This window comes from Rhinoderma darwinii, chromosome 2 (assembly GCF_050947455.1).
Source record: "Rhinoderma darwinii isolate aRhiDar2 chromosome 2, aRhiDar2.hap1, whole genome shotgun sequence".
Classification (NCBI taxonomy): Eukaryota; Metazoa; Chordata; class Amphibia; order Anura; family Rhinodermatidae; genus Rhinoderma; species Rhinoderma darwinii.
In genome coordinates, this window is record NC_134688.1 from 319,978,887 (window position 1) to 320,005,128 (window position 26,242).

At 41.9% G+C, this 26,242-nt stretch overlaps 1 protein-coding gene across 1 annotated transcript; it reads left to right on the forward strand.

Annotated features, from left to right (window-relative positions):
• Window positions 1-3,046: 3,046 nt before the first annotated feature.
• LOC142741240 (acidic mammalian chitinase-like) lies at window positions 3,047-25,937 on the forward strand. Its single transcript, XM_075850642.1, has 11 exons — window positions 3,047-3,077; window positions 3,319-3,348; window positions 3,662-3,863; window positions 4,061-4,117; window positions 4,199-4,364; window positions 5,916-6,040; window positions 6,266-6,389; window positions 9,887-10,072; window positions 21,297-21,413; window positions 24,243-24,372; window positions 25,561-25,937. The coding sequence occupies exons 1-11, from the start codon at window positions 3,053-3,055 to the stop codon at window positions 25,866-25,868; spliced, it is 1,470 nt and encodes a 489-aa protein (XP_075706757.1). The 5' UTR covers window positions 3,047-3,052; the 3' UTR covers window positions 25,869-25,937.
• The last annotated feature ends 305 nt before the right edge of the window (window positions 25,938-26,242 follow it).

The following is a 26,242-nucleotide window of genomic DNA, read 5'->3' on the forward strand; positions in this document are numbered from 1 at the left end:
AGCGTTGCTAAGCGACGTCAGTAAATAGTCACTGTCCAGGGAGCTGAAAGAGTTAACTGATCGGCAGTAACTCTTTCAGCACCCTGGACAGTGACTACCGATCAGTATAAACCTGTAAAAAATAAAAATAAAAGACGTTCATACTTACCGGCAACTTCCTGCTTCCTCCAGTCCGGTCTCCCGCCCGTTGCCTTGGTGACGCGTCCCTCTCGACATCCGGCCCGACGTCCTGGATGACGTTTCAGGCCATGTGATCGCTGCAGCCAATCACAGGTCAATCACAGGCTGCAGCGGTCACATGGACTGCCGCGTCATCCAGGGATGTCGGGCTGGATGTGAAGAGAGGGACGCGTCACCAAGACAACGGCCGGGTAAGTATGAATTTCTTTAACTTTTATTACAGAAAAGGCTGTCCCTTCTCTCTATCCTGCACTGATAGAGAGAAGGGGCTGCCGATTAGTGCAGTGCTATTTTGCCGCCAAAAACGTGCTCGTAAATACGGGTGGAATACGTGTGACACCGGACCCATATTTACGAGCACGGGTTCGTAAATACTGGTGCAAAACGGGTGGAATACGTGTGACACCGGACCCGTATTTACGCCAGTATTTACGGGTGGGAAAAAATACGGTCGTGTGCATGAGGCCTTAGCACAAACTTTTGCACGGTACTGTATATATATTATCTTTAAAATAACCCCAAACCTGTTGCTACTTCCTAAAAAGGGAGGATTTTTGGATCACCTGTTGAAAAGACATTGCTTCTATCGATTGCTTCTTTTGATACCACCATGTGTATAAACACGGGCAGGCATCTGCCACCAATAAGGGATAATTTTTGGACAGTTTTTTAATTTTAAAAAGCATAATAAATCTGTCAGTGCAGTGTGTTTTTAAACAGTTTGTTTGTTATCATCAGCTACCATCCATTTACCCATAAATGTAGCTGTCACTTTGACATTGCTAATGCTGTCTTGGCATTAAAAAGCTTGAAAGGGGTTGGATACAGTCCTAGAAGACCTCAGTGTGTCATACACAACTTTTCACTGTAATCGGGGCACTTTGATTTGCGACATATTTATTCAGACCGTAATGAAACTGACGGCCGAATCGGACCCAAAACAAATTTCTGGACATTCGTTCATCTCTACTCAGTAATTATTCAACAAACTTGCATAAAACGAGAGAGGGAGAGAGGGAGAGAGGGAGAGAGGGAGAGAGAGGGAGAGAGGGAGAGAGAGAGAGAGAGAGAGAGAGAGGGAGGGAGGGAGAGAGAGAGAGAGAAAGAGAGAGAGAGAGAGAGAAAGGGAGAGAGAGAGAGAGAGAAAGGGAGAGAGAGAGAGAGAGAAAGAGAGAGAGAGACAGCTGCTGCTGCAAGCTTCTGGTAAGTGTAGTATATCACCCGAGTGCTGGATTCATAGCTACATTGATCAGTACTGCTGTATGATGTTCTCCATGTTGCTGCTGTTTCTACATGTGTGCTACAGAGAGATAGTTTACCAGCATGTTCTCTACCCTTGTGGGCAGTGTATACCAGATTTGATAGCACCCACACTCCACCCATTAACTCAGGGAAAATTGAGAATTAGAGGGGGTCTGCAAAAGGGAAAACTGCTATAAAAGATGCCATATACAAGTCATATAATGGCAATATATGGGGTTTCTCACGTAAACACATGACATTGCATTCTGAAAAGTCACAAGAAAGGTTAAAGAGGCTCTGTCACCAGATTTTGCAACCCCTATCTGCTATTGCAGCAGATAGGCGCTGCAATGTAGATTACAGTAACGTTTTTATTTTTAAAAAACGAGCATTTTTGGCCAAGTTATGACCATTTTCGTATTTATGCAAATGAGGCTTGCAAAAGTACAACTGGGCGTGTTGAAAAGTAAAAGTACAACTGGGCGTGTATTATGTGCGTACATCGGGGCGTGTTTACTACTTTTACTAGCTGGGCTTTCTGATGAGAAGTATCATCCACTTCTCTTCAGAACGCCCAGCTTCTGGCAGTGCAGATCTGTGACGTCACTCACAGGTCCTGCATCGTGTCGGCACCAGAGGCTACAGTTGATTCTGCAGCAGCATCAGCATTTGCAGGTAAGTAGCTACATCGACTTACCTGCAAACGTCGATGCTGCTGCAGAATCATCTGTAGCCTCTGGTGTCGATGTGTCCTCGCTCGTCTGACACGATGCAGGACCTGTGAGTGACGACACAGCGTGATCTCTGGAGAACACGGCTGTGTCTGCACTGCCAGAAGCTGGGCGTTGTGAAGAGAAGTGGATGATACTTCTCATCAGAAAGCCCAGCTAGTAAAAGTAGTAAACACGCCCCGATGTACGCACATAATACACGCCCAGTTGTACTTTTACTTTTCAACACGCCCAGTTGTACTTTTGCAAGCCTCATTTGCATAAATACGAAAATGGTCATAACTTGGCCAAAAATGCTCGTTTTTTAAAAATAAAAACGTTACTGCAATCTACATTGCAGCGCCTATCTGCTGCAATAGCAGATAGGGGTTGCAAAATCTGGTGACAGAGCCTCTTTAAGTACACTTCAAATTATAGAAAGCCAAGTCCATTCGCAAGCCCCTCCCACCCATTCTCCCTGTAGGTGGTTGTCCTATGGAATACACACACACACACACACACACACACACACACACACACACACACACACACTATATTTAAAATTTCTTTGTGGATGGTTTAAGAGAATTTTTATGCAGAAATATGCAGTATGTTTTAGTTGATTAATCACTGAGTTGTATTTTGACACTGACTGACCCGACATATACTATATCAACCACCTCTATCAGCCTTCACAGTTCCAAAATCTTTGCCAGGGTTCCTTATCTAACTTCCAGCTGCTCTAATTTTTCTGCCAAGATGATATGTTTTTTGTTAATATTTTAGTTTGTTATTTTTTAATCTTTGACTGAACGTCTTATTACTGGATCCACCTGTATCGCTCCCACACTGATAGCAACCAATCCCTCTCTATAAAGCTATATCACCAACCTCTGGCCAGTGCTTAGACAGACAGAGAAATGAGCAAGATGCTGCTTTGGGCGGGTAAGAGCCATTAACAATATTATTTGTACATTTTTTTTTTATGTGTTTGAAATTTGCTTTGCTGTATTTTTATATAACATGCTTAATTTGTCCCTGTGGGGTTTGTTTCCTACTTAATTGTAACAAATTATTGGGGTCCCTCCCCTGCAACAGCTGTTTTTTTTTGAGAGTTTGTGGTTAATTTAACCATGTAATTTTTCTATTGAATAAAAATAATGCTTCTATTTTCTTCCTGACACAGGTCTATTCCTGCTGCTGCATGTTCAGCTGGGTAAGATATTGACTTATTTAATATGCAGATATCAATTTATAAAAATAAAAAAACTGTCACAAAACTTGAAAATGTTGCAAATAGTGAATGCAAATAAGAAACAAAAAGTAGAACAAGTAAGCAGATGCAAGTATTTGTAATAAATAACACAATAAATATACAGGTACATTTAATAAAAGTGCATTTTATATTCAACATGAACAAGTGCATTTTATATTCAACATGAACAAGTGCATTTTATATTCAACATGAACAAGTGCATTTTAAATTTAGCATTTTACATTCAGAATGAAATGTTTCTATGCTTTTTCAGGTTATACCTACAAGTTGGTTTGTTACTTTACAAACTGGTCACAGTATCGGCCTGACCAGGGAAAATACTTGCCAGGGAATGTCGACCCGCAGCTCTGCACTCATCTCGTATATGCCTTCGCCACCATGAATCAGCATAAGATTGCGCCGTATGAGTGGAATGATGATGTCTTATACAAACAGTTTAATGACCTAAAGCTGAAGTTAGTATTATAACAATGTCATCTATATCATTTTTTCAGGCTCATTCACAAGCTGTAATACTTTGTATAAAATATGTGTTAAATAAGCCCACTTCTGCTATCATATAATTAGCATTCCTTCATGTAGTACAAAGTAAGCTATAAACGGTCCATTCATTAACTTTATGATTATATGCTCTCTTTTTTTTTTTTTTTAGAAATACAAAACTAGTGACATTATTGGCAATCGGTGGTTGGAACTTTGGAACACAGAAGTAAGTATATGCATATACATAAAAATGGATGTACTTAAATCATACAACACCTCTGTAACTGTTCAATTTTATGACATTTAGGTTCACAGAAATGGTTGCTTCTGCCGGGAACCGTTCAATTTTCATTAAATCTGTTATTGCATATCTTAAAGAATTTAATTTTGATGGAATTGACCTCGACTTTGAATACCCAGGATCTCGAGGTAGCCCTCCAGAGGATAAGCAAAGATTTACTGTACTGATACAGGTGGGGACTCTGAATCAATAGATCTGCTGGTATACAACTTTATTTTTTCAAAACAACAGCAAAAATACATTGCTTTTTACAGCACACATGTTTATTTTGTAGTATTCACATTTGATAACAAAAAAGTTTCATTTTTAACAGTTATTGTTTGGAATAAAATATTTATTACTTTTATGATCATTGATTCAAAGAGTACTTTGACATTTTATTTATATTTTACTTCTTCCAAAACCTTTAGTAATGAGTGGAAAGTCTCTTGTCCCTCATGATGCTAGTATGAAAGGCTCTGTTTTCATTAGCACCACGGCTTCTGTTCATAATGGAGCAATGACAGATCTTTTTTCAAATATATCCCAACAAATTCTGATGAATTTCACTTAGGGTATGTGCAAACACAAAATTAAAAACAGCTCCTGATTTTCAGACGTTTTTAAGCCACTGGCGATTTTTGCTGCGTTAGTTACGGCTGTTTTTGGAGCTGTTTTTCTATAGAGTCAATGAAAAACGACTCCATGCTCTGGCTGACATGCACTTCTTTTTCGCGGGCGTCTTTTTACGTGCCATTTTTGAAAACGAGGCCTAAAAATACACCCCGTTGGAACAGAACGCCGTATCTCCCATTGAAATCAATGGGCGGATGTTTGGAGACGTAATGCTTCCATTTTTTTCAGGCGTTTTTCGAGGCGTAAACGCCCTGAAATACGCCTGAAAACACTCTGTGTGAACATACCCTTGGGCCCTGTTCACACTGATATTTGGCATGTTTTTTGACACAGAAAACTGCATCGAAAACCGTGCAAAAAAACGGCTGAACACGCCTCCCATTGATTTTAATGGGAAGCGGAGACTTTTTTTTTCCGCGAGGAGAAAAAAACGTTCACAGGAAAACGAAGCGTCATCCCCTTTCTTCAGGCGCTTCTGTCCCTGACCTCCCATTGATGTCAATGGGAGGCAGAGGAAGCGGTTTTCGTGGTGTTTCTGCCCTCGGCGCTCAATGGCAAACAGATTGCAGGCAGGTCATAATCTGTCTAAAATTCCTGAAGGAATTTTGAGGCAGATTTTTACGCCTGCAAAAAATTCCTTTAGGTTTCCATCTGGGATGGGAATAAAGCCAGTGTGAATAGATCCTTACAGACATCCTTTATCCAGCCAGTTATTTTAGAATAATTTCTATTGATGATCTATTATTTAATTTCATGGTTATTTTTCCAGCAGCATTCACTTGGGCTTCTCTGTTCCACTGAACTACATATTTTAATGCATGTCCCGAGTGAAAACCTGTCTAAAAAAGGTTTATATGCAAGTGTTAATATATATTTAATTCTTGTGAATAACGTGTAAGAATCTGTAATTTAATACTCCCTTGTATTTGTAAAATGTTGTGAAATGTCAGTCCTGAACTTCTTATCATTATCAGAATGCTGTGCATTAAAATCGAAATTTGATGTAGACCACAGATCAATAGACTTGCTATCTGGAAAACAGGAGAACACATTTTGTTATGTATGATGTCCTATTTCATTGTGTTCCTTTTCCCTATTTCTGCAATAGGAAATGCTTGATGCATTTAATGAAGATGCAAAATCCTCAGGACTTCCACGACTTCTAATCACAGCAGCAGTATCAGCGGGAAAGGGCACCATCGATGCTGGATATGAGATAGCAAAGATCGGACAGTAAGTCTAGGGCAATGAAGTATAGTGATATAGTAAAGAATGGAGTTCTTGAGATTCTGTAATCTGCTGTTGTGTGACTGGTCTATCATCTTTTGTGGTTTGCATTGTGTAATAGAAGATCATAAGATGAGTTTGCTGGTATTTTGTGTTGTGAATTATAAAGTGATATATTTGTACAACCTTGAGAAAGAAAAACAAGGAATGACTAAGTGTGTTTCTCCGTAGATTACTGGATTTTATCAGCGTGATGACTTATGATTTCCATGGTGGTTGGGACACTCATTCTGGACATAACAGCCCTCTGTGCAAGGGTTCCACAGACTACGGAGAATTAGCATACTTTAACATTGTAAGAAAATAAGTCTATTGTTTTTTTTTTTTAACTAAGGGTCTTATTTACCGTTGAGAACATATAACAAAATTAGGAACCTCCTCTGCAATGATCCTCTTTATTTTCTGATAAATCTCTATATTGCGTCCCCCCATCTTTAAAAAAAAAATAATGTTTAGTAATGCTTGCCATGTTGGATAATGCTGTGCTTAATTGTATAATTTTCCAATCACCTGCAATACAAGGAGTTCACATGCTAACCCCTAGAGACTCGTCTCCTTACCCTAATAAATAAACACGTGCACATACTTCTTTTGGCAAAACTTTGGCGTGCGTCACCTTTATTTAAACTAAAACTCGAAATACAACATAGGGAAGCCTGCCCAATTGCAGTAAGACACAATATGATCTGGGGCCCACAGACCCCTGCTCCGAAAACTTTGAACCATGCCAGGTATGCCTGATTGCCACGACCGGCCCCCTAGGCAACCGCCAGATCTCACACATCCTGGCAGCCTGCCCCACAGCTAATGTCCCCCCATGTGTGAGTACACACTGCCTTGTAGGTAGTGATTAACTTACCATGGTCCTCCACAAACCGCTATTAGCAGGAGTGTAGCGCCGCGATCTGGCCTTATACATCACACAACACAAATAACAGGATGGGTCGTGTGAATCTTTGCGTCACTAAGGTACTGATCCTGACTTTACCTGACCTTCCCTAAAATCCACTCCATCCTTACTCCATCCTCCAATCCCTATTCAACACCTTACTTAAAGAGGCTCTGTCACCACATTATAAGTGCTCTGTCTCCTACATAATGTGATTGGCGCTGTAATTTAGATAACGACAGTGTTTTATTTTGAAAAACAATCAATTTTAAGCGAGTTATGCACAATTTTAGATTTATGCTAATTAGTTTCTTAATAGACAAATGGACGTGTTTTTACTTTTTTACCAACTGGGCGTTGTAAAGAGAAGTGTATGACGCTGACCAATCAGCGTCATACACTTCTCGTCATTCATTTTTATCAGTACTCGCAACACAGCGTGATCTTGCGAGATCATGCTGTGCAGTCACATACTCCCATATTAACTTTACCGAAGTGTCTTCGGAGTGAATAGGCATCACCTCCAGCCAGGACGCGATGTCTATTCATCACTTCCGACACATAGGTAAAGTTTCTGTGAAGGACAGCACACGTGATCTCGCTGTGCTGTGTGAGTAAGTCCCCAAGAAACTTTACCGAAGTGTCGGGAGTGATTAATAGACATCGTGTCCTGGCTGGAGGTGATGTCTATTCACTCCCAAGACACTTCAGTAAAGTTAATATGGGAGTATGAGACTGCACATCGAGATCACGATGTGTTGCGAGTACTGCTAAAAATGAATTCAGAGAAGTGTATGACGCTGATTGGTCACTGATTGGTCAGCGTCATACACTTCTCTTCACAAAGCCCAGTTGGTAAAAAGTAAAAACACGCCCAGTTGTCTATTAAGAAACGAATTAGCATAAATCTAAAATTGTGCATAACTTGCTCAAAATTGATAGTTTTCCAAAATAAAAAACACTGTTGTTATATACATTACAGCGCCGATCAGATTATGTAGGAGATAGGGCACTTATAATGTGGTGACAGAACCTCTTTAAGGTGGAACAATAGCTCAACTTCCCACTCCCAGATTTCTTGTTGCCAAAGGCCATGCAGTCTTTGACGTTCTATCTGTCTTTCTACCTCACCATCTTAATTCACACTGAGTTTTTTGCAGGCAGAAAATCTGCCTCAAAATTCAGTTTGGAATTTTGAGGTATATTTTACTCTGCCTGCACGCCGTTTTTTTGCAGTGCTTTTGCGTCTTTTTTCGCCCGCGGCCATTGAGTGCCGCGGGCAAAAAACTACGCGAAGTACGCTTTCTTTGCCTCCCATTTATGTCAATGGGAGGTAAGAGACATAAACGCCCGAAGATAGGGCATGTCCCTTCTCTTTCCTGCGAGCTGGAAAAAACGCCTCCGCCTCCCATTGAAATCAATGGGAGGCATTTTCGGCAGTTTTTTGGAGCGTTTTCCGCGTAAAAAAACGTGTAAAAAACTCTTCCTGCCATGTTACGGACGCCTGGCCTCCCTTATGGCTCCTCAAGCTGAGCACACCAATCCTTAGTAACTAACTGCAGCATGGACTGCCCTGTATATGTGTACAATAGGAGTTTTGCAATAAACACTCCTGTACTGTCAACGGGAGCCTAGGAGACAGAACCAGTCCTATCCTTCATTATGTGAGTTTTATGCTGCACGGTCACTAGGTAGTCCGTGCTGCAATATCCGAAGGAGGCAGAAAAATAATACTGTTATGTGAATGATATTATTCAGCATGGATAGAGCTGCTATACATGTTTTTTTTTTTAATGTAGTGGAATAATCTTGCATGTAAGAAGAAGGTTTTGTTTCAATTTATAATTTTTTTTCTAAACATTTATTGTTGCAGGTCAGGACTTTATATGATATTATAATGTCATTTCAAGCAGCTTCTGGGAATAAACAATACTTTTCACACCCCAAAATGTTAAAATAATAACTTGTCAATACTATAGATTTTAGGATTCCTCACTGTTCCTATGCCGCCACTGTTCATTTCCCCCACCGTGATGAATGATGTGTTATTGATAAGGCCAACACGTCATGTGAGTCGGCCAGCCTGCTCCCGTGACATATCATCCCTTTGCATAACACATCACGCAGGCATGTAGACAAATATGAGTGGCAATGAGGGCATGGTGAGTAATCCCAAAGTAAAAAGGGTTATCCTCGGGTCACCCCTCTATGTGCCAAAATGAAGAGCCGTTCTGTCAGACCCAACATGGCTATGCTTTACATCATCATGTAATGCTAGATTTACCCTGCAACAGGCACTGCAGCAGAAATGTTTGCCTAGATGTGGCTCACCCAGGCAATAAAAGCTGGACAGCTAAGGGGTGAGAGAAGCTAGACCAAGCTTTATTGTAAGAAGGGGTTGTCTTCAGGAAGCAATGCTTTTGAGTATGTTGACAATTTTTTTGGCCATCCATGGAAAGTCACTTTATTCATATAAAGATAGCAGTTCTTACAATTATACATAGTTAAACCAGTGATAGCACTTTAATGTAAAATGGGATGGAGTTACCCCATCCAAGCAGCATCATAAACAGCTTGATAAAATAGGTTTGCTCAAGGTTCTACATATTGAGCCATAATCCTATAAAAATTATTTAATGGTCAAAATGTTGGTGCCTTCTGAAAAAATTATAGCATTATACCCTGCAATTGTCAAAACAAGACTTACCCCTGCAATGTCATCTGTATATGTGTATATATATATATATATATATATATATATATATATATATATATATTTAGTAATATTGGAGTTAGTTTTAAACGTTTAAGCGTAGCACATTTTTCAGAATAATAATTTTGTTTTTTAAGATTCTGTATATATTTGCAATAGTCATATGTCAATAGTCATACTTTTTTCCTAGAATTATGCTATGAATTATTGGAAAAACAACGGAGCCCCTGCGGAGAAACTGCTTATTGGATTTCCAACATATGGGCGAACATTCAGAAACCCAAATCCTAGCAAATGTGATGTGGGAATCCCCGTGTCAGGAGCAGGATCAGCTGGACCATACACCAGGGAGGCTGGTTTCTGGGCCTACTATGAGGTGGGATTCAATACTATTAGTTTATTTTGTAGGTACCACTCTAGCTGTCAGTATAATGATTTCATCACCCTTTTACATAGCTAGTGGGAAACTAATACATTTGGTGACACTTGTTCAAAGTATTTTACAATAATCCATGTTCCATACTTCATAATAAGGTATCGTTCACACATGCATCGGTGTGTTCCGTTGTTCTGCTCCGTCAGAGGAACAGAACAAGGGAATATTGGAGGCAATGCTTCAATGGGTTTCGTCTGCTTTCTGTTACGGTTTCCACAGTGTTACCGAAGACAATAGCGCAACATGCTGTCCTATTTTCTCCTGTAATCTCTGCCGGATCTGCGACGGAGGCCCCTCACGAAGCCTCCAACACAGATGTGAACGAAACCTAAGTGAGAGGATATTGAATAATTTTCAGTGCCTTTATAATTGAAATTCATTCATGCTATTGTTATCTCTCACAATATTTCCAAAATACAAGTAGGTGCGGATGTTAAAAACAAAACATTCCCTGTCTATCTCTAGAAACTGATTCTTCACTGTAAAGACCTATTTTAATTTAGTTTGGATACAAAGCCAATTTTAGGCCTCATTCCCACGACAGGGTTTCCCGGCCGGGTGCCGGCCGTTCATAAATCGTCCGGCACCCGGCTGCATTAGGAATAATAGACCCCTAATGGGGCTATTCACACGACCGATTTTTTGGGGCTGGGTAATACACGGCCATCACCGGGATGTGTCCCGAGTGATGGCCGGGTTTTCCGGCGCTTGCGCTCTATCTCCTCCTCCTCACAGCGCAGAGTGCATGTGAGGAGGAGGAGTTGATGCCATTCTGACGAATGGCTGTGCGCTGTACACAGTGTGGCAGGGCCGGGGTTTACAGCAGGTGGAAGGGAGCGCTGCGCTGGCTCCCTTCCCCTGCTTGTTTTAAAAGCGCCCTGGCCCGGCGACACCTTCCATGGCACTGCTAGCTGCTGCTGCTGCTGCTACTACTGCAGCGACGCCACTATAGCAGAGCAGGGAGGTATCTCCCCGCTCTGCTATGTGCTAGCCGCACTTTAGCTCCTTGAAGGAGCGGAATCCCCGTGTGTTCGGGGATTCCGCTCCTGGACAGAGCGCTTGATGTCTCTGTCCATATCTGGGCAGTGACATCAGGGGAAACTCCTGAAGCAGAATCCCCAAACACATGGGGATTCCCCTTCAGGAGTTGCCGCTGATGTCACTGTCCAGATCTGCCCGGCCCGGCACGGATGCAAAACTTTATGCAAACCGGCCGGGCAGAATGGCCGATTTTACCGGCCGGCACTCGGGCCCGGGCGCGACCCGGTCGTGTGAATCCCGCCTTAGTTTTTAATTTTAGTTTATCCATCGTTGAATTCCAAGAACCACAACTTTTTACTTTTTCTGTCAATATAGCCGTATGAGCCGTATGAGTTGTTTTTTACAGAACAAGTTGTAGTTTTTAATGGTACCATTTAGGGTATGTTCACACGCACTGTTTTCAGACGTAATTCGGGCGTTTTACGCCTCGAATTACGCCTGAAAATGGGTTTCAATGGGTTTTACGATGTTCTGTTCCCACGAGGTGTATTTTTACGCGTCGCTGTCAAAAAACGGCGCGTAAAAAGGCGCTCGCGTCAAAGAAGAGCATGTCACTTCTTGGGACATTTTTGGAGCCGTTTTTCATTGACTCCATTGACAAACAGTTCCAATAATGTCCGTACAATACACCGCGAAAAACGTGAGTTTTTAAAAAAAGTCTGAAAATCAGGAGCTGTTTTCAGGCGAAAACAGCTCCGTAATTTCAGACGTATTTTGCTACTGCATGTGAACGTGAACCCTTACTGTTCCATATAATGTACTAGGAGACTGCAAAAAATTATTTGTTGCAATTCCTCCATTGGTTACTGGGTTTGGTTTTTACGACGTTCAGCGCCTGAAAAAAAATGCCCTGTTAATATTATTCTAAAGGGTCAATACAATTACGGCAATAACAAATTTATTTCGTTTAGTTCATGATGTACTACTTTTGCAAAGAAAAACTCTTTGTTAAAAAATTTGTATTTTGTGTCACCATGTGTAGCCATAACTTTTTATATTTCTCTGTACATATAGGTATAGGGTATATTCGACATTTTGATCAATTTTCATTAAAAAAAATTGGCAAGCGAGGTGACCAAAAAAATAGCAAAAAAGTTTTGTTTTAGTTAGTTTATTTATTTTGTATATATTTTTTACATTTTATTAAGCTTTTTTTTAAAATCCACCTAGGAGACTATACAATGCGTTTGTGAGGGTATGTTCACACGGGCTATTTTCGGATGTTTTTTAGGCCTTAAAACGGCTGAAAAATCGGAAGCAGAACGCCTCCAAACATCTGCCCATTTCTGGGAAATACGGCGTTCTGTTCCGATGGGGCGTTTTTTGCGCGGCCGTTTTTTTTGAGCCGTTTTTCATTGACTCTATAGAAAAACAGCTCCGATAACGGCCGTAAAAAACGCAGCGAAAAACGTGAGTTGCTAAAAAAAAGTCTGAAAACCAGCTTCGTATTTTCAGAAGTTTTTTTATTTTGTGTGTGAACATACCCTTAGATCACTCATGCAATACACTACAATACTTATGTATTGCTTTTACCTGTTTATCTTCTATTAAGCCTTGCGTCTGGCAAGGGGGGCCAATTGAAGGACAGAGAATGCCCCCTCCCTTTGTCTAACCACTCAGATGTCGCGGTCACTATTGACCGGGGCATCTGAGAGGTTAAACGCCTGGGATCAGAGTTATCTCCGATCCCTGTCATTGCAGGTGGGTGTCAGCTGTTTGGAACAGCCGGAACTTACTGCATATGGTATCGGCTCATCTACTGAGCCCACATAATGTTGAGGTAGTGCTCATGTACTTGTACGTTGGATGTCCCTAACGGGTTAAAGGAGTATTCCGGTTACAAGTTAGCCCCTATCCGTATCCATCCATTCTCTATGGCAGCGCCAGAAAAAGCTGAACACTGCACTCGGCTATCTCCGGCGCACCCACAGAGAATGAATGGAGCGGCAGTGAGCATGAGCGACCTGACACTCGGTTCAAACGAGGGGTTCGGGCAACTTCGGGGTTCCCGTTCTCGCAAACGGTGGGGGTCCGAGCTGTCGGACACCCACCGATCAGCAAGTTAGCCCTTACCCTACGGATATGGGGTAACTTGTTGTAACCGGAATACATCTTTAATGTCACTGTGTACAGTTCTTGTGAAATTCGCTAGTTAAAAAGAAACTAGTGAAACACTGTATTCACGGAACAGTATGGCCCGGTTCACACATCCAGGATTTTCCGCTAAAATTTGATTCAAATCCGTTTCCCAATGTTTTAAATAGGAATCAATAGAAATGTCTGAACAGAAAAGTCGGCGGATTTGCCACACATCAAACTGCAAATCTGTAGCAAAAATTTGAGGAAAGCCTTAGATTTCTGCCTCGAATCCATGGGAAATGGCAGATTTTCAGCAAAACTGCGGTGTGGGTTCCGTACTGCAAATACGCAGCAAATTACAGTGCAGTATACGTGGATGGGATTTTCAAAACCCTATCTACATGTAGTGGAAAATATCCACATTGAAATTGGAGCATGCTGCGGATTTTCACATAAGCATCATGCTCACTATTGTGCAGAAAAGCAATGGATTTTCACTCTTATTTCCCTCTTTGCAATGCATATGGTAAACATTGTGGCAAATCCGCATTGAAATCCACATGTTAGGCCACATGCACACGTTGCAGACTTTGGTGCAGAAAATCTGCAGAAAAACCTCAGGTAAACAGGTAAAATCAACTAATACTTTTTTATTAATGTGTTTTTAGGTGCGGTTTTTACATTTTGATGCGGAAATTGTTGTGGTTTTATGCTACAGATTTTAGTGTTTTTTTTTTTAAATAAACTTGTCAGATACAATTCACAAGCCGAAATGCTAAATAGACATGACATGCTGCGAATTATAAAATACACACCGCAATGTGTCGATGAGAAAACTTGAAATCTAATTTTCATTGCTGGTACTGTATTACGCTGTGGATTTGCCATCGGAAAATATGTGCGGCAAATCTGCACGTAATAGGCATCATGTGCATTTGCCCTAACACGTGCGGATTTTGCCATGGATTCAACCCATCTAAGCTCACCCTTATTTTGGCAATAACCAATTTTACTGCAATTTACTGCAGAAAATGGCGCGTATTTTGCGTGGGTTTTTCTCAATGCTGGGAGCAGGTAAAATCTCCTCTAACACAGCAATTCAGTCCATTTTCTGCAGCATGATTTGACATACTGCGGTACGAAAAATACGCACCGCAGGTCAATTTCTGGTCTGAATTTTTGCACAGCGTGTAGATGAGATTTGTTCAATTTCACCCACTTTGCTGCTACTGTCTTCCGGATGGAAAATACGCAGCAATTCCGCTACGTGTGGATAAGCCCTTACAGTCACTGTTATGTGCTGGTGTGTTTATAGGTGTATATACGTGTATGTGTGCATATCATTAGTATGTGTGCATCTATGTCTGCTTACAAGGGCCGTATTTGCGTGTATTCTCTATATATTTTGCCTAAAAAACAAACAGATCTCAACAAAGGAAAGTGCAAAAGCCTTTTTTATTGTGCTCTGCTTGAAACTAGTCCCACCTTTTTAAAAAAAAAAAATAAATACACCAAAAACAGCCATGGAATTGAGCACTGTATCTATGTGTATGTCGACCCCTTGTCCTGGCGGAATGTTATGTGAATGGCTCCACAAGCAAATCCGGTGTGGAATTTTCATCAAATCAGCAGTAGAAATCCGCAACTGACACTCAGACTTCTGCGGCGGATTGGCCAGCAGATCCCCACACGGGTTAGCTTCTTCCGGTTTAAGTGGAGCAAATTCATAGCTTTTTAAAATAGGAAACCCGTGACAATAATAAACATGCTGCAGATTTTGAAATCCACAGCGTGTTTATTATTCTGCGTGGTTATTTTCCTGAGCAAATAGACATACCTCCCAACTTTCAAGTATCACAAAGAGGGACAATTTTTTTGATTTTAAGCCACGCCTCTTATCCCACCCGATCCCCGCCCATACACACCCGATTCAGCCCACACAGTATCATGCTCCCATAGTGCCTACCAACCGGTATAATACAAAATAGCTGCCCCTACACAGTATAATGCCCTCTAGCTGCCACCATACAGTATAATGCCCCCATAACTGCCACCATACAGTATACTGCCCAATAGATGCACCCATACAGTATAAAGCCAACACAGATGCCCCCCATACATTATAATGCCCACACAGATTCTCCCATGCAGTATAATGCCCATGCAGATGCCCCCATGCAGTATAATGCCCAAACAAATTCCCCCATGGCTGCCCCAATACAGTATAATGCCCCTTAGCTGCCCCTAGTGCCAGTACCCTTGTAGATAGTGACATAGTGCCCATGTAGATAGTGCCCATTTACATAGCGCCACAGTGTCCCCTATAGATAGTGCCCCTATATAGTGTCACGGTGGCCACATAGATAGTACCACACCCACCTTGACGATAGCGCCACACTCCCCCTGTAGATAGCACCATTGGGATTTCCTCCAGGAGCGGGATCCCCAGCCAGAGCACAGGCCAGGGATTCCGCTCCTAGAGGGAGGCCCTGATGTCACTGTCCAAATATGGAGAGTGACGTCAGTGGCTACTCCTTGAGCGGAATCCCCGTTGCCGACTCTGGCCGGGGATTCTTCTCCAGGAGTAGCCACTGACCTCACTGTCCATATATGGACAGCAATTTCAAGGGCTTCCCCGAGCACAGTGCTTAAAGAGGCTCTGTCACCAGATTATCAAATCCCTATATCCTATTGCATGTGATCGGCGCTGCAATGTAGATAACAGTAAAATTTTTTTTTTTTAAACGATCATTTTTGGCCAAGTTATGAGCAATTTTATATTTATGCAAATGAGCCTTTCTAATGGACAACTGGGAGTGTGTTTTCTCTTATTTCCAACTGGGCGTGTATTGTGTTTGTAACATCTGGGCGTGTTTACTTGTTTTACTAGCTGGGCGTTGTGAATAGAAGTGTATGATGCTGACATATGATGCTGACAAACACTTCTATTCACAATGCCCAGCTAGTAAAACAAGTAAACACGCCCAGATGTTACAAACACAATACACGCCCAGTTGAAAATAAGAGAAAACACACTCCCAGTTGTCCATTAGAAAGGCTCATTTGCATAAATATAAAATTGCTCATAACTTGGCCAAAAATGATCGTTTAAATTTATTTTTTTTTTTTTACTGTTATCTACATTGCAGCGCCGATCACATGCAATAGGAGATAGGGATTTGATAATCTGGTGACAGAGCCTCTTTAAAGTAGCGATGTACCCGGGAAGTCCTCGGCGAGCAGTTTTAAGAAACATAACATTTTTTATTTTTCCACCGATGTAGGTGTATAAGGGCTTATTTTTTTGCGGGACGTCTAGTATTTCTACTGATACAATTTTGTGGTACATACAACTTTTTATTGCATTTTGTAGAAGGCAGGATAAACAAAAAACAGCAAATTTGGCATTGTTTTTTATTTTATGCTTTACGGTTTTCACCATATGGGTTATATAACATAGTAGTTTTATAGTTTGGGTTGTTATAGATGGGGTGATACCAATTGTGTAGGTTTTTTTTTTTTTTCTCCTAATAAAGCATTTTGCAAGGGTAAAAAGTGGGGTTTTAATTTTTTTTAAATAAACTTTATTACACTATTAAAATGTTTTTTTTTGTCCCATTTAATCGCTTTTATAATACACTGCACTACTTATGTACTGCAGTGTATTATGCCTGTCAGTGTAAGGCTGGGTTCACACGAGCACATTAACGTATTTCGGCCGGAAGTCCCGGACCGAACTCAGTGCAGGGAGCCGGGCTCCTAGCATCGTAGTTATGTACGACGCTAGGAGTCCCTGCCTCTCCGTGGAACTACTGTCCCGTACTGAAAACAGGATTACAGTACGGGACAGTTGTCCTGCAGCGAGGCAGGGACTCCTAGCATCGTACATAAGTATGATGCTAGGAGCCCGGCTCCCTGCACTGTGTTCGGTCCGGTACTTGCGGCCGAAATACGTCCGTCAATTATGGACGTAATTAGTGTGTGTGCACATACCCTAAAAGTAACAAGCATTCTATTAGGCCCTGCCTTTGACATACACCGAAGGCAGACCTGGGGGCTTTTGTTAAGCCCCGGCTGCCTTAAATACCATCAACAGTCCACGATCGCGTCATGGGGGGTGCCAATAGGGTGATAAAGGGAGTCCCCTCCCTTTAAAACCACTTAGATGCCAAGGGCGCTGTTGACCACGGCATCTTAGGTTTTAAACGGGCGAGTTTGAAGAAAAGTTTTGATCCCGCCCTTTAGAGCAGGAGCCTGGTGGTCTTTTGACAGCCTGACACCCGTCCTAGCCAGCATGGGTCACCCATGTTGGGCTTAAGTCACAGTGCAGTGAAAAGCTGGCACTGGGGCATAACTTCCCCTTATTGACCACCATTCAAAATACGTATTATTGGTCATTGAGGGGTTAATATAACAAGCACGTGACCTTGCCACATTTTTTTTTTATAATAAACTCACGTGGAATCCATAAAAAAAAATATCACTCTGTGCACAAGGAGGCACAGTTTGGGTCCATAGATTTCTATAGGCACTGTATTCGGTAACATTGTGTGAAACAGAGCCGGAATACATCTATGTGCAAATTTATGTTCAGGTTTCACGTTTTAAAGTGATTGTAAGGCTGGGTTCACACGTGGCGGAATTTCACTGAAATTCCGCTGCGGACACTCCGCAGCGTTAATCCGCAGCGGAGCCGTTTGTCCATTGACTTACACTTTAATTTAGCAGTGTTCGTTTAGACGAGGCGTAAAATTCCGCTGCGGAGCATAGGCTGCGGAGCGGAATTTGGTGTCCGCAGCATGCTCTGTCTGTTGCGGAGCAGTGGCGGACTCATGGCGGAATTTCTCCATTGACTTCAATGGAGATTCAAAGTTCCGCAATGAAGTCCGCAGCTGTCATGCACATGTCATGTGTGCTGCGGATACGTCTTGCTTTTTTAACTTGACATTTCTTCATTCTGGCTGGACCTATGTATTTCTAGGTCTACAGCCAGACTGAGGAAGTCAATGGGGCTCCCGTAATGACGGGAGCGTTGCTAGGAGACGTCAGTAAATAGTCACTGTCCAGGGTGCTGAAAGAGTTAAGCGATCGGCAGTAACTGTTTCTGCACCCGGGACAGTGACTACCGATCCCAATATACATGTATCTGTAAAAAAAAATGAAGTTCGTACTTACCGAGAACTCCCTGCTTCTGTCTCCAGTCCGGCCTCCCAGGATGACGTTTGAGTCTAAGTGACGGCTGCAGCCAATCACAGGCCAATCACAGGCTACAGCAGTCACATGGACTGCCGCGTCATCCAGGGAGGTCGGGCTGGATGCCGAAAGAGGGACGCGTCACCAAGACAACGGCCGGTAAGTATGAAATTCTTTTACTTTCACTAGGGAAAGTGCTGTCCCTTCTCTCTATCCTGCACTGATAGGGAGAAGGGAAGCACTTTTCCCGCAGTCCGCAGCAGCTAGTCCGCATCAATTTTCTGCACATTTTGTGCAGATCCGCAGCCGTAATCCGCAACCCGGATTAGGTGCGGCATTGATGCGGACAGTTGCGGAGGAAATCCGCCACGTGTGGTCATGCCCTAAGGGTATGTTCACACGGCTTATTTTCAGCTATTTTTAAAAGTACAGAGGCTGAACGCCTCCAAACATCTGCCCATTGATTTCAATGGGAAAAACTGCATTCCGTTCCGACTGTTTTCTTTAAATGGCCCATAAAACAACGCATTGTAAAAAGAAGTGCATGTCACTTCTTGAGCCGTTTTTTGGGCCAAAAATGTCTGTATAAAATGCACCAAAAACGCCAGATGCATAAAAAACTGATGTAAATCAGAGGCTGTTTTCCCTAGAAAATAGCTCCGTATTTTACAGCTGTTTTTTGTTAAGCATGTGAACATACCCTTAGGGCTTATTCAGACGAACGTGATATATGTCCGTGCAACGCGCGTGATATTCATGCGCGTTGCACGGACCTATATTAGTCTGTGGGGCCGTGCTTTCATGTCCGTGATTTTTACGCAGCGTGAGTCTGCTGCGAAAAACTCACGACATGTCCGTTCTTTGGGCGTATTTCGCTCATCACGCACCCATTGAAGTCAATGGGTGCGTGAAAATCACGCATGCCACACGGAAGCACTTCCGTGGGACACGCGTGATTCGCGCAACAGCTGTGAAAAGGATGAATGAAAACAGAAAAGCACCACGTGCTTTTCTGTTTACAAACATCCAAACGGAGTGTCATAATGATGGCGGCTGCGCGAAAAAAGCACGCAGCCGCGCATCATACGGGGCTGACACACGCAGCTGTTAAGTGCCTTTTGCGCATGCAAAACGCTGCGGTTTTTGCGTGCGCAAAATGCACACGCTCGTGTGAATCCCCCATAAGGCTGAGTTCACATGGGATGGATACGCTGCGTAAAAGCATGCAGCGTATCCGTCCTTTGTGCTGCAGGGATTTCCGGGCGAAAAACTGCACCAAACTGTGGTCAAGCCAGTAGGCCAGCCTTCTGACGTCACCCAGGCCGATCTCCTGGGATGACGTTTCTTCCCATGTGACCGCCGCTACAGCCTGTGATTGGTTGCAGCAGTCACATGGGATGAATCGTCATCCCAGGAAGCCACACCGGAGGAAGGAACATAGACTTTTGGGTATCAGGCTTTTTTTTCCGGAGTTGCGTTTTTTGCAGTGGGATCGCGGCGAACCCACCGCACAAAAACACAACAACTGCTATTTGTTGTTGGATTTAGCTCCATATTGAATTCAATGGGGAAATCCCGCAACAAATAAGTTGCTTTTACACAAATACAATTGACATGCTGCGGAATAAATTTCTGCAGCACAGGTCAATTTCTGAGCATTTTTTCTGCTCAGTTTTTACGCAGCGTGTGGATGGGATTTGTTCAATCTCATCCAATTTGCTGCGACTGTATTCTGCTGAATTTTTTCCATCCGCAATTACGGATGGATAAAACACAACAATTCCGCAACGTGTGAACAAGGCCTTAGGGCTTATTTACACAAGTGTCTTAAAAGTCCGTGGGACGGCGACCGTCCCACGGACCTATGTAATTCAATGTGGCCGTTCACACAGCCGTTGTTTCAACGGACCATGTGAAGGGTCCGTGCGAAAATAGGACATATCCGTTCTTTTCGCGCATCATGAATCCCTCCATAGACGCTCAACTATGCGGGATGCGTGACATTGCGTCCCGCAGCGCTGAGCACGGATACACCTCAGTTTTTCATGTTGAGATGCGCAGCGCTTGTGTGAATCAGGCCTTAAAGGGGTAAATCATAAATTATCACCTATCCACAGGATAGATGATAATTTTCTGACTGCTGGGGGCCCCACTGATCGTGGGAAGGGGGTCCTAAACCCCCAGATCCCACTCACTGCACCCCCCGCAGTGAGGTGGAGCCATTCACGGTCTATAAGTATGACTAAAACAGCCGAGTGCTGTACTTGGCTGTTTCTGTCATTCCCATAGACATTGAATAGGGCGGCAGCGCACATGCTCGACTAACGCTCCATTCAATGTCCTCCTCACTGCAGTCGAGCAGTGAGGAGGATCTGTGGTTTCGTAGTGGTATACCCAGTCATCTATCTCTACCAGCAGTGGTTCCTTCCAGATATTTATAACTTTAAAAATGGTGGTAAAATAGCTGTAACTGTGTTTGTCCCATTAGAACATAAAATATCCAGGTTTAAACTGTATATTATATGATAAATACATTTTAATAATTTTTTATGAAAATGTATACAATTTTCCGATAAATATCGAAATATATCTGGATTTGTATTGGCTTACATTTCTTAATATTAATAAAAATGTGGTTATGATATTTATACGATCAGTGTAATATTACAAAAATCACCAGGAGATGTTGTTTAGACATATTACTCTTCGTACATGTTTCAGGTCTCTAGCGCTGCATCGAAGTACATTATAGTGCATGCATATCAGGAGTTTGCATCATTTTATTTTCATATATTTGAAGATGGTATTTGTTATATGCCATACTACAATATGTTCTATGTGTTCTTCGTAGATCTGCACTTGGCTTAAAGGGGCCACAGTAAAATGGATTCCAGACCAGAGGGTGCCATACGCTTGCAAAGATAATGAGTGGGTTGGATTTGACAACCAAGAAAGCTATGAATGCAAAGTAAGATGGTATTGTTATAATGGTAACTTACATAAAATCCTGAATTATTTATCTTTAGGGCACATAATGAACTGTCACAGAATGTTATATTTAACATTTCGATTTTTCATGAATCTCTTCAGGAGTGATCTAACATGCTGGAAAGGTCTGCAGCTAGATAAAATATCTGTTTCCGGCTTTCATTAATTTTCACTGTAAAAATCTGCAGACTGGAGTAAGAGTTGATGTATTGTTGTAACATGCTTATTGGTTCACCCTTCATCTGTATTTGTGCCTATGGAAAGATACCGCAAACCATACAGGACCCATGCACCCTGTGTACTAAGGCTTTATTCAGACGACCGGGAGTCAAACCAAGTTTTTCACGGCCGATTTGCACTTGTGCGGGACCCGTTTTCACGGATCCCTCATAGACTTCAGTCTATTGAAGGATCCGGGAAAACTGGCAAAAATAGGACATTTCCCATTTTTTCCTGGGCCGTTAAAAAACTCCAAAAAAAACAGCGGTGTGAATAGCCCCAAAGACATTTCAATGCAGTCGTGTGACGGCCGTTAAAAAAACATCCGTCACACGGCTGAGTTTCCCTGTCATCTGAATAGGGCCTAAATGGGTGCTGGACAAGGCTGTGTGCAGTGAGCTTCCTCTAGTGGAGAAAAGTACAGTAGTTCCTATTTGATTCCCTATAGTTTTTCATTAACTAAATTTGTTTTTGAAAGTAGATTTCCTAATGTATTGTCTTCATTTTAATATACAGGGGTTAGTTAGGGGCTAGACTAGCGAGGGATATAAAGATAGGCAATGTAGCTTATTATCATCATACTAATATATAGAAGGCAAGCCGTGTTACCAACGACTCACTTCAGTAGGAGGATGAAGCCCACATACAGAGTGCTAACTATAACTGCTGAGACGCGGCTTATAAGCCTGCCTCTTATCTTCCTGCATGGACTATTGTAAAGGGAATCTGTCACCAGCATTTTCACCACTAAACCCACAGCACCCTCAGGTATGCTGGTGACAGGTTCACTTAATAAATGTGTTGTTTTAGTGAGCAGATTTATTCAAACTATCTAAATGTTGCCCATAACATCCATAACATCCAATCACAGCGCAGCTTTAATTTTGCCAGAGCAGTTTAATAAAAGGTAAGCTAATCTCTGATTGGTTGCTATAGGCATGACAACAACACATTGAGAAAGACAGTAATGTAATACTAGTACATACACAGTGAATGAGCTGTTGTAAAAATAATCTTCGCATAAAACATTGTATGCAAAGAAATCTTCCAACGTTGACGACTGATTTAGAATGATCATCATCATATTAATATATAAAAAGGTAAGCTGTGTTGACAATAACTCACTTTTTAAAGAAGGAGGCACAAGGCAACCCGCTCTACAGCCACGCTGGGAGAGTCCACTACTCAATGGCCCTCTTCCCCTTCTACTCCTCCGCTACAGGAAGAGGTGGTGTAAAGCATCTGCCAGACACGGTCGACGCCCGTGGTTAATCAGTCTGCATCTGCTCCTAGGTCTGATAGAGTGACTCGATCTGCTACCACTCAGGCTGGTAGGCTGAGGATTGGGAGAACTTATCACAGCCTGGCCAGACGGTTCTAGCTCCCGCCCTCGGTCTATGTATACCTTCATTTGCTTCTTGTCTTTGCCTGTGATTCTCCCTTGTTTCCTGGCTCTGCTGTTCCAGCTATTACTATTGACCTCTGCTTCATTTTGACCCTGGCTTTACTGACTACGCTCTTGCTCTGCGTTTGGTACCTCGTACACTCCTGGATTGACTCAGCTCGTTCACAACTGCCCCATTTCCCTTAGCTTCTGTGTACCCTTGTCTGTTTGCCTGTCGTGCACATACTGAGTGTAGGGACCGTCGCCCAGTTGTACGCCGTCGTCTAGGACGGGTCGTGCAAGTAGGTAGGGACTGAGTGGCGGGTAGATTAGGGCTCACCTGTCTTTCTCCCTACCCCGTCATTACAGGTGTATTGAGTAGTGGACTCTCCCAGCATAGGTGTAGAGCAGGTAAAGCTGCGCCAGTAGAGGGGTATTGAGTAGGGGGGATCATCTGGATGTCAGTGTGTGGACAAAGTCAGTATAATAGACATGGGGGAAGAATTTTTTTTTTTTAAAACCATTAAAAAAATCCAACATCTATGAAACAACACGTGGAAGGGGTCCACATCTCCTGCCCTTGGGAGGATTATCATCCTGTTCATGCTTCTGCATTTTGTATTTTAATGTTTAGTAAAGATTAAAGAACTGACCAACAAGAGTTTTCTAGAGGTCATTGTATTTTTTTTGTATAATCGGCATACAGGTAGTACAATGGTAACATACAGACAACAGAGTGGTGGCATACCCAGGGGACAGTAATAGCGTACAGGGAAAAGTAATGGCATACGGGCGACAGAGTGGTGGCATACAGGGGACAGAACGATGGCATATTAGGGGGCAGACTTTTCTAGAGCCCGTTGCTTTTTTTCCACACAACAGGATTTATTGCTATTTATTAATAATTATTATTATTATTATTGTTTTTTTATATAGTGTAGCTTTTGGAACCAACATAACTACATACTTTTGTGTGTACTTGTAGCTGCTATAGATATTACAATCACAGAGGAATTAGCATGACATTTGTCATACAGAGAGCTGTACTGGGTCTAGTAATACCCAGCTATCTCTCTTTTATACGTGCCCTTTATCATTTAAAGCTGTAAATAGTGTGTTTTATATAATAATAATAATAATAATAATAATAATAATAATAATAATAATAATGTGGTGATGATGATATATTCTCTTTCTTACTTCAAGGTGAGGTTCTTGAAAGAGAGTGGGTTTGGTGGTGCCATGGTTTGGGCCATTGATTTAGATGATTTCAAGGGAAGCTTTTGCAATGAAGAGAAATATCCACTGATCAGCCACCTAAAGTCCTTGTTGGAAGGTATGTGACCATTTTAAAGGGGTCGATTTGCATACTATGTAAGTCATTTATTTACATAATGACGTATCATGCCAATACTGCAATTGATCAAGATATACTGTATATTTTGAATGGCACACGCATTTCTGCTGCATATTTTTAGAACAAACATTAGTGAATGTATATAAAATTGTTTTCAATATATTATTTTTTTCTTAGATTGGTTGTCTCGTTTTATGTAAATAAAGCATAATCGTAGTCTTGAAGAAAAAAAAAGAAAGGAAACTTCCAATATGCTCTGGGTTTTGGTTTATAACCATTTCAATATTTCTACTTGCTGTCGGTGAATGAAAACATTCTTGCTTACACTCAAAAGACCTTTACACACCTAATCCTACTCTACACAGCTTCAGTTTGTTACAATGTATTAGATTGGGCAATCTTTTACAATTTGAAGCATTTAACTTTTTATTTAGAGTAAACCTAAATAAAGTTACATTGCTTCAGACTGGCTGTACATGAGATAGAAGTTGACTGAAATTGACTATTTTGGCAGTTTTGTCCGACCTCCGTTTAAAAAACTAACACGAACGACCGTTCGTGTTGGCCAGCGGTAGGCTTCTGTCTGCTGAAAATATGATCGGCTGATCATTTGCCTCTTGCGCTAGCAGCAGATTGGCCAGTTTAGTCTCTACTTTCGCTGGTGGGATTGTTTCTACAAATGATCCCACAAGCGATTTATCAGCCGCATTGTGGGTGGTCAGTGTTTAATGTTTAGAAATGGCTTTACAATAAATCATAGGAGGCAGGCATGGCACATGACTGCTATGCAGACCAATATCTCTTCTATTATGACTCCAGAATGATAGCTGTTATTTGTTATGTGATACATTGTGTCATAAGCAGTTATAAAATAATGTCATGTAAATTCTTAGAAAGTTACAAACCTTTTCATTATTCAATAGATAAGCTTTAGTTGCATAAGACATCACTACTACTTTTTGACAGATTTTTGTTTGTTTTTTTTACCCCCATATTTTGGCTTCTTTGATTTGCTTTACTCTTCCTTATTTTATTGTTTTATGTTTGTCACTTTAAAATATTGCAGATTGTGGGAGCTTATTATGTAATTGTAACTTATGTTTCATTTAAGCAAGTTTGCATCTAGATAGGACATTTCATGCATTTTTTTCTCTTTAATACAATTAGGTTCAACTGTAAACTGCCCTGGGGAGATATGTGGTGAAATCATTACTCCGACAACTCCAGGTACAACAACTACCACCACAACAGCCAATCCGTGCGACACTACAACAAAACCTCCAGTCACCCCTCCACCTGTTCCCCCTGTTGATGATGTTGACACCAACTTCTGTGTGGGTAAAACTGACGGCCTTCATGTAAATCTACTAAATGCAAACAAATTCTATATTTGTGCACATGAAATCACCTATTCAATGAAATGTGCGGATGGCTTAGTATTTCAGGCAAGTTGCAACTGTTGCAACTGGCCATGAAGATCCATATATGTCTTTAATCTGAAAGAACCAATATATACTTCCTAATAAATTTTCAGTTCAATACGCTATTGTGGTGTATGTATCTGTCTTTTTTTTTTTTCTTTTTTACAATATTCACTATATGGACAAATGTATCGGGACACCTACACATTGTAGCTCTTGCACACGACCGCAATCGGGCTGTGAAAAATAGTCTGTGTGTTGGCCGGATTTCCCGGCACAACCACGGTACTGTCACATTGGGTTCGTGGACCCACAGGGCCGTACCGCCTTGGCAGTATGGCAGCTGGCCAACAGGGCACAGGTCAGAGTCTATAGTTCTATAGGGTACATGTGGCAGCTCAGACAGTAGTAAGGCAGGCTTGGCTGGG